General features: G+C 45.1%; 1 protein-coding gene across 1 annotated transcript in view; it reads left to right on the top strand.

Moving 5' to 3' along the window:
* pcdh7b (protocadherin 7b) overlaps positions 1–11,781 on the top strand; it is a 104,682-nt gene extending 92,901 nt beyond the window's left edge. The window contains exons 4-5 of the mRNA XM_084692123.1: positions 10,280–10,298; positions 11,650–11,781. Of these exons, the coding sequence (XP_084548249.1) occupies positions 10,280–10,296 (17 nt within the window). The 3' untranslated portion in view covers positions 10,297–10,298; positions 11,650–11,781. The remainder of the gene's footprint in view (positions 1–10,279; positions 10,299–11,649) is intronic.
* Positions 11,782–15,652: the final 3,871 nt, after the last annotated feature.

The following is a 15,652-nucleotide window of genomic DNA, read 5'->3' as shown; positions in this document are numbered from 1 at the left end:
TCCTCTGATGAGTCTGCGGGAATGACAAATTGAGCCCCCGGTGCTTTAAATAATGCACCGTGCCTTAGCTGGTGGGGCGCCCGCATATGTGTCTATTTCTAAACTGGCCTGTTTCGAGAAAAAGGGTCTCGGTCCACAATGTTTGAGGAGGGGTTGAGGGTGGGTTGGTTGAGAGAGATTTGGGAAGTGAGACGCAGACCGGCGCGTCCTCCTCTACTCCTCAGCTAGCTGAACCTGGCTTCAAATGGAGGATAAGTGGTGAATATTGTATGCAGTGCCTGGAAGGAGCGGGTGTGTATGTGAGGAAATCCTATTTGGTTGTGGAGCAGTAGGCCATTGTCACTGACAAATTTTGGTATGCAGAGTTGAAGTGAGGATGACTATCAGGAAACGTGCGTCTCTTTCATCCCCTCTCTCTCATTCCAACATGCAAAACGATGAGAGAAGACATAATCAAACACACACACACACACACACCCCCACACACACACACACACCTCGGGCATGGTTTGTTGTGGCTGCATCTATCTCCGGCTACTCTTGTGGAATAAGGAGAGTATTGATCGTGGGTGGCAGGCCCGATGAGCCTTGTCACAACACAGAACCCAGGAGTTAGACTTGAGGTGAACCAAGCTGTCACACCCACAGCACTCTGGGCTTCCTCCAAGGCCCTGGCTTGGCAAAGAGGGAGTTAAAAAAAGACAAGCAGCTCCCTTGAGGGTGAAGACTAGTGTGCAGCATCAGGCTCAGCTACAGTACGTCTATCACTGCTGTGAATGTCTGGGGGTGGGGGGCAGTGGGGTCTAACTGTCACGATCTGTCAGTGTCTGGCTAATCTACTCTATTCTAGAGTGATATTCTGAGCATTGATATGGTTAGGACTACTACCATGTCCAAATAATGAAACCACAGACTATCAATGGCTTCAGACTTACTGCAGACTTGGATTGACAGTACGGTGATAATGATGATAGTGATGCTAAGGATTATGATAGCAATGGTTGCGGTTATCAATATGATGGGAAGAGTACAGGTAGTGATGAAGAGGCTTTCTCAACCAATTCGTTTCCTATAGTACTTCTATAGCCTTGATTCTGTTGGATTCCATCTACAGGCATCATGGGAACATTGCATTTTGATTCATCACATATTTTAATCAGTCAAAAGTGTTTCGCAAGTTAAATCAAAATAAACTGTGCTGTTACTATTTCAGACCTAGATATGAGGTCAGATGCCTTTGTAACTGTAAGTATGTTTGGATTCAAGCACACTAATATGACCCTTTGTGGGAATCAACACAGAGAGTGAATGAATTACAGGAAGTTAATTAACGATTTGTCCATATTTTATATAATAATCTCAAGGTTTACTGTTGGTCCAGAATACATTTTCATAATTATTAGTAACATACCTAGTGTGTGTTAGGTAGGAAAAGTGTCTGTTCCATAATCAGTTGAGTCAAAAAGAAGGGCCTATATACTCAATTTCGGCAAATCACAACCTCACAATGCCCTCAAAGGAATCTAATTGGGTCGGTCAGGGGAGATAGGAGATTGCCTCCTCTGTAAAACACCTCAGAAACCTTGAAAGCACTGAGTGCAGATATCCTCACCTGCATGGTTACTGAGCCTTTCCTCAAAGCACCTCAAAGCCTCTTCCCTGGGGGTCAACATAATTACCCCTTCACAACGTCTTGACTGGCCTTGCATCAAGTTATGATTCACTGTGCACTGAGTCTTTCCTGAAACCAGTGCCAGGCTAGCTAGTGGCTATAAACGCATTGCTTTATTCGTGGCTACTGTAGACCAGGTGGCTTGCTTGGTACTTCATAAGACACAGTAATAAGACACAGTAAGCTCGCTGCTCGGAGCTAGTTCGGTTGGTGGATCCACACATTTTCACCTGGGGTGGCAAGGGGTTGGTAGAAGGTAGTAGGGTGGCACGGAGACGTGGATGGATGGTGTGACCCGGTGCCAACATTTATTATTATTACATTGTATTTTACATAATCGCAATAATAATATTTATATTATTATATAACGTGTACATAATATGCTTATGTTAGCATGGGGAGATGTGGATCAATCGTTAAATCAACTGGTGGTTATCACACACACTGTAAAGTTCACCTGGAAACTAGCTTTTAGAAGTCATCTAGTCACCTTTTAGAAGTCATCTAGTCATCTAGTCAGGTATGTTGGTGGCTTTGTGCAGCAGAACTGGATTGTAGCCAAGACTTTTTCCTGATTGTTTTGTCACTGTGTTGCTATCAAATAACATGTATCCATAGATTTGAACAAATCCCTGTAAGTAAAACTATACATGAAACATGTTTAGCTTCATCATGCAAGTCACTCAGGATTTCTGGACTTAGTAGAATGCAGCAATAACATTCTTCTGCAGTTTGTGTTGCCATTGTTAGGGGTGCCTTTGCCAAGTGGTGTACTATCACCTACTAAACGCTTGTTTTTTGAAAGCATCTCTGAGAACATTTGTTACACTTGAACCATCTTTTGTCACCTTTGCGGTTAGCTCCCTGAGTGTACAGCATAAACCCATACCAGTGAGAATCCCAGGAAACGTGTTTTTCGAATTACCTGAATCTGCCTCCCATGCAAATAGTTCAAACAATGATGAGATGTGTTCCTATCCTCCTCTATCCTATACATCCATTTGTATACAAACACTGTGATTTAGATGTGCGTTTTATTATTAGAGCTGGTAAAGAGAGGCCAAGGCACAAACTAGTCAGGTTTGGGGGAGATTTAATTGAAATTGTATTTTGACAAATAAGCATTTAATGGTGTAAAATGGGCTATTGTGCGAACGCGCCTGGGAGTGTGCGATAAGCATACACTGTGGAGGAGAGGCAATGAGACTTTCTTCTAAAGAACCAGATAGAAAGAGTAAGAGTGAGAGAGAGAGAGAGAGAGAGAGAGAGAGAGAGAGAGAGAGAGAGAGAGAGAGAGAGAGAGAGAGAGAGAAGGCGATCGAGCATATAGAGGAATAATAAACAACAGAAAAACACAAATTTTTCTCGATTTAACTCTTCCCTCTCCGACTGACTGCATCGCACAAGCTCAAGCCCTACCATTTTCTACGCATCCATCGCCCCCGCTTCATCCCCATCCCTTTGTACTGTACATGTCTGTTTATCTAATGCAACTGTGTGCCTGTCTCTTCTCTTGTAAATGTTTAGCATTGTGCTATGACAAACACACACTGCATGCACTGTTAGACATAGGATTGCTTCTTTTTTTCAAAGTCAGAAGGCTTCCTATGTGTTTGTTTCAGTGAAAATGAGCTCAAATGGAAGCGTTGTCGTCTTATCAGTTCCAGCCAGCATTGCATGCGCACCATCCCAGGATGAGTCTTAACCTCACGGCTAGCGTTCGACGGCGGGAACGGCAGTGCCACGTAGGAGAAAAGCAGGGCTTTGAAAAGGTCCCCCACAATGCATTTTCTTAAAGTCACCCACAATCTGTGTGAGCTTACAATGCGCGGTAACAGAACAGAGTCTGCAGAGCAACCCACTGCTCTGGCACCAGACAGACCTCCAGGTATACTGTGTGTCCAGAGTAGCTGTGGTTCAGTGTTCCTGTGATGGAGGATAAACCATTCGACTGAGCCCTCTGGATGAGTCACAGTTTCCCTCCCTCCCTCCCTCCCTCCCTCCCTCCCTCCCTCCCTCCCTCCCTCCCTCCCTCCCTCCCTCCCTCCCTCCCTCCCTCCCTCCCTCCCTCCCTCCCTCCCTCCCTCCCTCCCTCCCTCCCTCCCTCCCTCCCTCCCTCCCTCCCTCCCTCCCTCCCTGTCTCCCTGTCTCCCTGCCTGTCTCCCTGCCTGTCTCCCTGTCTCCCTGTCTCCCTGTCTCCCTGCCTGTCTCCCTGTCTCCCTGTCTCCCTGCCTGTCTCCCTGTCTCCCTGTCTCCCTGTCTCCCTCCCTGGCTCCCTGGCTCCCTGTCTGTCTCCCTGCCTGTCTCCCTGTCTCCCTGTCTCCCTGTCTCCCTGCCTGTCTCCCTGTCTCCCTGTCTCCCTGTCTCCCTGCCTGTCTCCCTGTCTCCCTGTCTCTCTGACTTCATGGTCCTACTGCTCTGAGAGCAGCAATAGATTGCCGCCCTGGCCCCGCACCCACCACACACACACACACACACACACACACACTTGAGTATTAGATTAGTTCGCTACTTATTTCTGCTAATGAACGTGTGTTACTTGTGTTTGCCATACATTGTATGTGTGCGCTGGCTTGGCTTGCGAATGCAAGACAAATGGGTGTGCTTGACCAAAAGGGTCAATGCTGTATTTATGGGATACCCTGTTAACCCTGCCAACTGATTAGGGAGATAGTGTGTGTGTGTGTGTGTGTGTGTGTGAAAGAAAAAGAGACAGGGAGAGAGAGCGAGAGAAAGAAAGCGAGAGAGAAAGTAGCATTTAGTAATTGGCTGTGAGATCGTCAGTAGAATGAAATTATGCTAGTTAATCTCTCTCCAATTACTCACCTCAGGAGAAGTCAGTGCGTACACTCATTACTCCAGATACTGTATCGCCACGTTGTAAATGAAAGAGAAACCCTCCGTACCTGTAGCTCTGTCTTTGGCTTCAATATGTGCTCCGAGACCCACTGAAAATGGCAATTAGAACAGACAGAAATGCATAGTTTGGTCTCTATATTTTTGAGAGAACAATGGGTGTGATAGTAAGCCAAAGAGGACGTTGTGACAAATCTCTCTCTCTCTCTCCCTTCTCACTTCATTGATCACAGTGGGGGTTCAGGATTGTCCTTTAGTCATCATTTCGAGGGAAGTAAACAGCTCAACAGATCAGGAAAGCAGATAGAACCTAACACAGTCTGGCCAGCCATTTTGAATAGCTTCCCCTTCAATTCTGCCAAAGGAGCTTAAGCAGTCGGATACTGGCTAAAGCAAACTGGTTCAAGAAGCTAGCTATCATCTTTCATTTCATCCAGCTGGCCTTGTAGAATCATGGTGAAGTGCTAGCACAGTGCTACTGTGTGGGTTATGGATTTCGAGGTGATTTCATTGGACCTGCTGTCCTTATTTCACAGACGTCGATCGAAAAACAAACGCCGCCGGTAAGCGGGGTTTGGGCAAACACTGACAATTAATTCAGTTGCAAGCGTAGCACACCACGACTTTCATCTCGAAAAGGTCAGAGCTCTCCAGGGCAGGCTTCCTTTTTATTTTCCTTCACAGATATAGCTCTCTTTTTTTTCACCCCCCTTTTACTTATGTGGCAAACATCTCAGCTGAGAAAGACAACCATCCTGGTGGATATTGTTACATCTCTCTCTCTCTCATCCTGGTTTTTAATAATTCAGACACACCATCTCTGTCTGTCTCTCTTTCCTTTCTTTGTTTCTTTTTTTTCTTTCCCTCGCTCTCTGTCTCTCTGTCTCTCTGTCTCTCTGTCACTCTCTCTCTCTGTCTCTCTCTCTCTCTCTCTCTCTCTCTCTCTCTCTCTCTCTCTCTGTCTCTCTCTGTCTCTCTGTCTCTCTCTCTGTCTCTCTCCCCCTCCATCTCTGTGTCAGTCGTAGCCACACCATGTGTGGGATTCAGCTGAAGGGGCTGGTGCAGTCTTTGATGGTGAGTGCCTCTCAGGCATGCGGTGATGCTTCAGGGTCCTTGCAGGGAGACAGTGCCTGCGAGGGAGATCACTCGCCCGTAATTAGTCTGCAAAACCAGCCTGAGTTTCACATAATTAAATGGAACCTATTAGGGGGGGGGAGAATGAAGGGGAAGGAGACTGAGTGACTGTACAGTGAAGGATAGCTCGCTCCTCGCTTTCCTCGGTCCCTTGCTCTCTTGGTCTTCATTGTCCTCGTTCTTTTTTCTTCTCTCTCTTTCCCTCGCCCTTTTGTCTCTCTCTTTCTCTCCCAGATCCTTCTCATTCCCTTTCTTTCCCTTTTAAGTTTTTTTTTTCTCTCTCTTCCCTTCATTTCCTCATAAAGGCTTGAGTATTTTTGACAGCTGGTTTTGCAGGATAAATATTTCATTTTCCACCCTCGGCGCGTGAAGTAATCCTTATGACACACAGCACTGTACGCTGTCAACTCAGCCTGATTGCTCCGCCGTGTGAAATAGATCCATCCAAACAGGGCACTTTGATGAGGCAGCGGAGTGATCACAGACTCGTTTAAAACGCTTGTCTCAACCATTCGGTCTTGATGCCTCGGTCTCGGGTCGCATCCAAGCCGAGGGACCTCCCCCCGCTCTATCGTTCTGCTCCGACCATCTTCAGCAGGTGACAATGAAAGGATGGAGGGAGAAAGGGATAAACAATTCTCCTTGTTCCCAGGGTTGATTTACTGGTTGAATTGGAACCATGTGAAACACCCAAAGACTTGCGGGTGTTAATGACATTTTTGGGGAATGTGTTTTTTAGACTTGTTAATCTAGGGAGTGTGATGAAGGGAGTGGATTGAGTTTTGTGGAAGAAGGGGACGGGTGACCTCCCTTGTGGCACGAGGAACCTATCCTGATGGTAAATTACATCTATGGATCCTGGGGCTCACATGCTACTGTGGCTGAATCAACCTGACTTTGTTCGATCTCGAATGCGTGCGTGACTGAATGTGAGTCTGCTCGTGTGTGTGTTCCTCAGCCTTCGTCGTCTTTCTTCTCTGGCTGCCTCTGTATCATTGACAGTTTGTTGTTCTTACAAAGCCGGGCTGTGCCACTGCCATGTTGAACCGGGCTTAGTCCCTTCATCTCTCTCTCCTGTCCTCCTTCTACCTCGCCCTCCCTATGTCTCTCTCCTGTCTTCTCTCCCTCTCTCCTCACTCTCTCCCGCTACCACACTGACCCCTATCTGCTTGACCTCCCAGCCGTAGTGTCTGTTAACAGACAGGGCACGAGGGCCCATCTCTTGCCCCTCTGTCTCCCTCTCTCTTCGTTCTCTCCGCCTGCATTTACTCTGTTTGGGCGGACTCTCCTGAGCGGAAAAGATTGGAGGAAAGGCCACAGTGTAGTCGCTGTTGACAGAACACATACGGGCAGAAATAGACTAGAAGATGAGACTGTTGTTGTGAATGTTGTACTATATGGCTATGAATGACTGTATCGTATGTGAAGGATTGTATTGTACATACAATATAAATTTCAGTGGACCAACACCAGCGCTGAAGACCACCCACAAATAAACACATCGGATGCGACGCACACAAATGCACGTACACACACGCACACAAAGAACACATCTCACAACTTCCTACTCTGACACATCACAGAGGGTTCAGTAAACCTCCATATCTAATAGCCATTGTGCTTCTGCAGCAAAGGCATTCCGAATTAGCCTGAGCTGCAGATATGGGCATTCAGTAAAGCAGCCTGCAAAAGTAAAGCCAGCTAAGTCAGTGCAGCCACTGGCCCACTTTCAGCAGTCCGGATTTGAGACACACACACTCTCACACACACACAGCCATTCAAACTCAAACACACATTCAGAGACACATACACACGTCACACACATGCGGGTGCTCTTTGTCCAGCTTTCACAAACACACTGTTAGAAATACACATGCACATGGAAACGCATGCACACGGCGAGAAGCGTAGCCGTTTAGCGCCCGGGCGATGAGAGAGGGAGAGAGGAGTGGGTCATCATAGAATCAGAATCAGAATTGGTGTTTATTTGCCATGAAAGTTTGCACAGAAAAAGGAATTTACTTTGGCAGGAGAGCCTACCGAGGCAGCCATTTTCAGCGCCAATCATGCTGACAGCACCGACTGTTGTCCGTGTGTAATTATCTGTGATGGAAAGCTCTGAGTGGCTTCCTCTTCCTGTTTCCCCTCAACACCCCCACTCGACGGCGGGTCCCACCACACACATGCACACAAACACAATGGAAATATTCTTCAGAGCTCTTTTGAGCCCATTGAAAGGAACTGAGGCTGGACCCGCTTGGCTGAAAGCCTCACTGTGACTGCGTTAGCGCCCGTTTCCGGATCGCGCCGGCTGAGGCGGCTCTTTATCCTGCCAAGTAGCCCTCTGCCCTGGGGTGGAAACCTTGTTGGAGAGCCTCCCGCCAAACCCCCTTGTTTGGAGACCCAGAGCTTCACAGCAATGGAATGGCTTTAGCACTGTGAAATGACCCACTTGTTTTGTGTTGGGGTAGAAGTCATGAGGTGCTAGTGAATATGAAGGACCAGTCGTTTCTCATTGAATACACAGCATACATAAATGCCTTATCTCTTCCTTTGTGCTTTCAAGATGAGCGAATTACTGTGTGTCCTAGCAATGCTAAGTCAGAGCAGCCAACACAACAACGGTAATAATAGCAAATAATTCAACTAGCTATAATTTAACTGCTTAGGGCTTCGACTCATTTGCTAAGTTAGTCCAAGTAGAGAATTACCCTTCCACGACCCTTAGTCTAAAAAGAGAATGTCACCCTAACACAATGTGATTATCACAAAATGAAGCCCAACAGAGACACTTTCCTTTTATATTAAAAAAAGGGTATTTCTTTTTTTTTTTTTTTACTTTAAATGGAGAAATCCAATTAGTCAGCCGTTTGACTGCGAGGGCCAGACTAAATATAGCGTTGCGTACATCCTTAGGATTTCTTAATAAAGTCTTCTTCAGCTGAACAGTAAAAATTAGCTCTGGCTCATGACTGTTTTTAAAAACTCTTGGTTATAAAGCTATGTTTAGTGGCCTTGTTTGTCTGCTTGGAAAGGAATGACAGTTGGTATTAAATGGTTTTAATGTTGATATGTTGTTGGACTTCCCCAAGGACATCTTCTGTGCCTTCAGCATTCAGGAGAAGAAAGTGAGAGCGGGGGGGGGGGGGGTCATGGAGAAAAAAGCTGTGTAGCTTTGATCTGCCGGCGTTAGTAATTTTCGCAGCGTGTATGCTCTTCCTGTTCGGAAAGCCTCTGCAGATGATTGGGCGTGCTTTTCTGAAGCAGCTGCACCGAGATGGCCGAATACATATCACGTCAAAGCCTCTTTATGAAAGAAATATGCTCTGCGGTCTGCAGTCTTTATCCAATAGCCTTGGCGTTTGACCACAGCCTTTGAAGGTCAAAATGCTAATGGTAGAATTGTACGGTGTGAGCAATTTTTCCCCAATGGTCGTATTTTCCTAGATAGCTTCCATGGTCTCTGCCTTCTTGTGAGTAGCAGGGTTGAGCACCCAAGTGAGCAGTAGTTCCAGGGAGAGACCTTGTCAGACCCCAGGTCTTGTCCTCTCACTCAGGGCCAATGCTGAACTGGATTCCTGGGAGAGTAACTGGATTAGGATTAGGGTATTTTCTCTCTCGGAGTGTTCCGGGGTCTGTTCAGGGCGAGAGGACAATCAGAAGAGCACCCAAGGGCCAAGCGCAGAGGCCAGGACAGGCTGTTGGCCTCCGGCAGTGGAATGCATTGTGGGAATTGGCTCAGGGTGAGAAGCTGAGGGCTCGGTCATCAGGCAACGGCCCTGATGGCTAATCACAAGAGCTGTTGGATGGAAAGGTGTTAGTCTCGCAGGCAGACTGATGTGTGATGTCTGTATCTAAGCAACCTGGATTACTACCCATCACATGTCATGCTTGAGGAGAGAGACACAGAGAGAGAGAGATGTTGTGTTTGTTGTGTGTCGTCTTGTTTCATTCATACATTGTTAGCTGAATTCACCATTTCATTCTTTCCAGCTTGCCAAGACATCACACCAACCTCTGGCTTTCTTTTTGCTTGGGATAGTTGATTGTATTTGACCTTTTGGCACTTTCATGCACTAAAGATGCATCGTCAACGTTTTGGAGAACACTTACATGCTGAGTATTAATGTGAACTGCATGCATACTGACAGATAATTCCAAGAATTAAATATACAACTTTATATAGGGAATAAGTAGGCTAGTTAGTACTAGAATGACAAATTATGTAGTATATTGTATATACTGACAAAAAAAGAGGAATGGCACTCTAACTGTATTTCATATAATTGTTCATTGGCATTTGAAGAATGCAAATCAAGTAAGATGGAATAATTCATGTGACTTTGGCGTGGACATCCAAATCATCCAACACTGTACCGTTTCCTCCTATTGTCTGTTTCTGTCTTGGCTGGGAGCATATTTTGTCTCAATTCTTCAGTTTACACAAGACATGTTCCTGCACTCCCCATAATCGATATTGATGAAAGTGCTTTCATTTGATTTACAGACTATTCAATGCAGTGCAAGCTTCTATTTTTTCTTCTTTTTCTTACACAGTATTGTGCCAGTGTCCACAAAAGCACAAACAGTGATTCTATTCTTATCTTTTTTTTACAGGAGAAAAAGAGCATTAAAAGTAAGCCATGGTTGAACTTAATTCTGTCTTTGCCAAAGAGAAGGACAGCATGCTTTCTTGATTTGCACTCACCCGCTTCTGCTTGCTTATTCGTCTTACTTCGCATCAGGTCATGAGTGCATCCAACATGGCATATTCAAACAACATAGTTATAACATTGTCTTTGAACGCATTAACCTTCAGCCTAACCAAGTTAGTGGGGTTCACTGTTGTTCCTTGGCTTTGGGGGCAAAATTGTAGCTTTGTAACGCTTCTTTGTGAGTCTGTTTCTGTACGGTATGCGACCGGACAACAGTGATAACATCCCAAGGGAGCGTTGTTGAACGCAACACACAGATTTCACCCCTGCAGTACGAGACATCATTTCGATTAATGCTAGTGCCATTTTCTTAAGTGTTCCTACCTGTTTCCTCAGTGTGGCAATTCAAGTCGCCTTTTTTAAGATAAATACAGTAAATGCAGTTTATTGCAGGTCATCTGCTGCCTGGATAATTGGTTAAGACCCTTCTTAGAGGACTTTCAGAAGGTATTAGGTGACTGACCCCACCCAAAGCTATTAAGCTACTTAGAAAAGACTGCGATTCCATCACTAGATAAGAAATGGGCTTATGTAGAGCTCATTATTGCGTTCTCTCACACAGGTCCTCCCGATGTTGAAGTGCACAGTACATGTCAAACACCTACACAGTCGCATGCAGAGCGGTTCACGTATAGTTGCACGTCATTAGACGAGTGCAGGGGAAGCACCAACACAATTTGCCCCCAACACACACCCCCCCCCCCCGCCCCCCCTTCCTTCTCACATTTTGAAGCATGCATTTTCTTCAACTATTAGTCACGCTACTGCTTTTAGTTTAAGGTGTCGCTATGGAAGCTGCGGTGTTTTCTTCTATTTTGTATTTGGTTCGTTTGTTTTGGTGTTGTTGCAGTTTTTGTGTCATGTGGTATGTGTTTTGCATGACTGCAAATATGTTTAATCAAGCTTATTGAATTATTACTTTTTAAATGTTGTTATGTTAGTGGACCTGGTTACCATAGTGACCATGCTCCTTCCATGAAATTTCCTTTGACTTCTAATTAACATCTAGATGCAATGATGACCCCATTAACAAGAAAAGGCCGACATGGCGATGCATGCAATGTTAGGAATTCATGAAAAAACGATTTCATGTCACACATAACCACACCTAACAGACAAGTGCCAGGATGTTTCATCTGCTTACTCTACATGTCATTGTCCTAGTTTGGACAAGCTGAACAGCTCTGCTCACCATCTCTCTCTCTCTTTCTCTCTCTCTCTCTCTCTCTCTCTCTCTCTCTCTCTCTCTGTCTGTCTCTCTCGTCCCTCCAGACACCCGGCCCTTGCCCGACGTAGCCATGACGGGCAAGTGCACCCGGGAATGCGACGAGTACGGCCACTCCGACTCCTGCTGGATGCCTGTTCGCACGTCGCCCGAACGGCGGCCTAAGACCACCCCCCAACAACCAAAGCTTTCCACCTTCATGAGCGCCAGCGGCAGCGTCGGCGGCGGCGGCAGTAGTAGCGGCGAGCAGTCTGGCAACCAGGAGAGCTTCGCCATGGCGACCATGGCCAACGGGGTCGACCCTTCCTCCGCTCGCGCGCTGGGCGACCGCAACCGCAACCTGCTCAGCACAAAGATGGCCTCCTCCTCTTCCTCCTACGAGGCCTTCGGCTCGCCCAGCTACGGGGTGCCCGGGGCCGGGGAGGACGCGGTGGGACACCCCATCGAGGAGATCCCCCTAGCGCCCACCGGGGAGTACAAGCCCACGTCCTGCGGAACGCTAACCCGCCGGGAGGTCTACCTGTGAGCCAGAACGTGGTGGACGAGCCCCCCCCCCCCCCTTACCTCCACAGGGTCACATCCCGCATAGTTCTCAACAACCAGAACGACTAGTGTGGCTGGCCACAAAGACAACAATCCTAGACGAAACGTTTCTCTAACCTGGCTAAGCTCGAGAGGATGAAAACCAACGGCATGCTAAAAGCAAAGTGGATATAAAAACCTAATTCCTTTTTTTATAGCACCTCATGTTTCTGGTCCAGACCTGTGACTCAGAGGAGGAAGAGGAGGAAGAGGCGGGGGCCGTAGAGACTCGGAGCAAGACATCGGGTACTGCTGCTGGCGAGCCGGGCCGTCCGGAACATTTCTGCTGCCTGGTGACCACAATCTGTACAATGAGCAACTCATTTCCATAAACATGCATGCATTACCTCCCCGATAATCCCCAACTCCCCCTAATGACTGTCCTGTACAAAAGAGGACGTTTCCTATTTCAGTTTTTCTTTTTAATGTGTTTTTTTTGTTGTTCTTTTTTATCTATACCTGTGGACTGCTTGACTGACACACAGTGTGCAGTGTGATGAGCGATACATTGATACAGTGATACATTTTGCGAGCGAAGCGGGCCACTTTGACCTTGATGCACGTGCCACACGGACACGTGTGTACCGCAGCTCATCGAGGTCTCTATGCTAAACACGCGACGCCGATCGTTTCTGAACTGCTTGTGCCGAAAGTATTTGTCCTGGCATTCAAAGAGACCTGTAAGACAACCAAACTTAAGACTTGCTAATGCTACCATAACATGGATTTTCCAGTCAAGTTGCGTTGAGACTAAGCTTTAAGACTCTATCCTGTGGATGAGACTGAGACTGTCTGAATCACCTCGTTCAGGAAGTACACATTCAACGAAACGGGCCCGAGGAGGAGCCTTTATGATTGGCTCTGACCAAATCACATGGGTCCAACGAACACCTGATGACTGATTCCAAACGAACCCGTTTGTGTATACTCTCTTTACTTCTCTCATGAACATTGAAACCCATTGTATATAAAGCATATAAACCAGACCTGTGCTTTAAGCTCACATTCCCTTTCTTTCTCTCTCTCTCTCTCTCTCTCTCTCTCTCTCTCTCTCTCTCTCTCTCTCTCTCTCTCTCTCTCTCTCTCTCTCTCTCTCTCTCTCTCTCTCTCTCTCTCTCTCTCTCTCTCTCTCTCTCTCTCTCTCTGTCTCTCTTTCTCTTGGATGCTAGGAGAGTGGACGTTGACCCCACCTCCCAATTACAAATGCAAATTATTTGACCTCTATTACTGGTTCCAGTCTTTGCTTGTAGATTGCATATGTGTGTAAATGGTGGTGTGTATTTCTATAGCACATGTTTCACACTCAAACTGCCCTTTTGGACGTGGGCTAAAATGCTGACCAGGGTTTCTGTTTCACACGAATGCACATGCCGACACAAAACACAACATACACAACAGGGTTTTGGTGTTATGGAACTTGTTGAGTTTGGAAACACAACTCGGAATTTGGAACTTCTATTATAATACTGTGTGAGTGCATTTGGACCTTGGAATCCTTATTTGGCCTAGCATAGCTTTGACATGGAGATTTTGACAGTCAATCACACTATTTGTTTGAGTGTGGGCTAGACTGAGCAATAAATACCATATTGTACACGACATTGACACAAACAGCCTATTCTCTGTCACACATTGGCAGGCCTACAAACACAGACGGTGACTCCAACCAATCTTTGCACGTCTATTTCTGGATACTGTAGGTCACCATGCTACTGTAGTAAATGTTACATTTCATGTCAGTACAGACATCTTTGAGCCAGAATGTGTGAACCAGTGGAGAACAATCACAAAAACGCTGATGTACAGTAATCATGGGCTGCGGGCCAGCACCTATTTGGGAAAAAAAAGTCTTAACAAGTTGGTATGATTAGGAAACCAAAGCATAGGTAAACGCCAACGAGCTTTGAGATATGAACGCAGCATTTATCCCCCGAAGAGAGAGAAAAAGAAACACCACACGGAAGAAGAAAAAAAAACGTTTCGGTTGTGTGTTTGCTTTTAATGCATTTACACAACATATAAATGTACAGTATAGAGAGACTTTAGGTTGAGTGTATGTGTAAGGATGTGGCGTGTAGACAAACATCCATATCATTTGGAAATGACACTTACGACCGTGTACACACACAAAATGAACACACATAGAGTAGTATGAGACTTTGTGCCGCCTTACTCCCTGTGTGCTGTTGTTTCATTCAAAAGTGAAGAGATACAATGTCCTGTCAGCTAAAGAATATCCAATGCAATGGAACCCTTTTGTATGTTAACTAACCCTTCAGTTTGAATGGACTGCTTTTTTGCAGTCTGCCAATCTGTAGTCTGTAAGTACTTGTTGTTCGAAAGAAGTGCTCCTATGCTTATAAACTGTATACATAAATATGTACTTTTTATTGCACGTTTAAAGGGAATTTACTTCACTTACTGAGAAAATGTACAAAAAAATGTATCCCTGTGATCATAGAGGTTCATCTTGTTGCTTGCTTTTGTTATACCTAAACAAACATCGGCCATGTAGTATGACTTAGTATATCAGTTGGAGGCAAATAAAATGTACCTTTATTTAGCATTAAGCATTCTTTTCCATTTTCACTTTTCTTTAATCAGCTATTAATGTTATCTATTCATCATTTTTTGACAAACATAATTGTATTTTTTTCAAACTCACTCCACTGAGAAAAATATCTAAAATGAAACCATAGAGCAACATACATACACTGTAGGCTACAAGAAACTTATGGAACACAGTGAAACCATTTGGAAATTTAAATTGGCAAGGCTATTCTTGGTTACATTTTGACTGTTTATATATATAGTATATATTTCCAGCAATGGTCATAAACTTGGAAATTATCATGAATAAGTACAGTTATTTTTTTCTTTACTTTTTTCTCTTCTGGTGCCACTTTGTATATTTAGTGCTTCTGTAAAAAAATTGAAAAAAAAAACAAAAAACTAAAACATAACAACAAACATACAAAAAAAAAGAGTGAATGCAAAATATGCAATTGTGCCTTTTTATACCTATTGGTATGATAATTGTTGGTTCGGAATGGAGCAAAAACCAGTTATGCTGACATGCTTTCAAAAAGTAGTTTGGATGAAGTTGAAGTACAAGTGAAATACATCCTGTGGATTAACGTATCATGATAAAGTCCAACGATGTTCAAGCATCTTGCTATAAGACCAGTTAAATGCCAGTAAGCGTAAGAGTACCCCTTGAATCTATTCAAGAGTTTCAATGGGATAATGACGCGTGCATAACCAGTTTAATGTGGTTGTACAACCAAATGACTATGTTTGTAGCTGCTTTTAAATAGTAACAAATATAATGTAGTAGGATATGATTATCCTATTGGTATCAAATCCAACTGCAGCATGTTGTCGATGTGCTTCATCTGAAGATACTGAAGATCATGTCTGTGTGTGATACTCTTCAGGGCTCATCTACGGAGTGGGGGGGAAAGAGCT

The sequence above is a fragment of the Hypomesus nipponensis genome, chromosome 25 (genome assembly GCF_054491055.1).
Source record: "Hypomesus nipponensis isolate SF chromosome 25, ASM5449105v1, whole genome shotgun sequence".
In the NCBI taxonomy this organism is placed as follows: Eukaryota; Metazoa; Chordata; class Actinopteri; order Osmeriformes; family Osmeridae; genus Hypomesus; species Hypomesus nipponensis.
The sequence above is the reverse complement of the archived record's forward strand: the minus strand, read 5'-3'. Positions and strand labels throughout refer to the sequence as shown.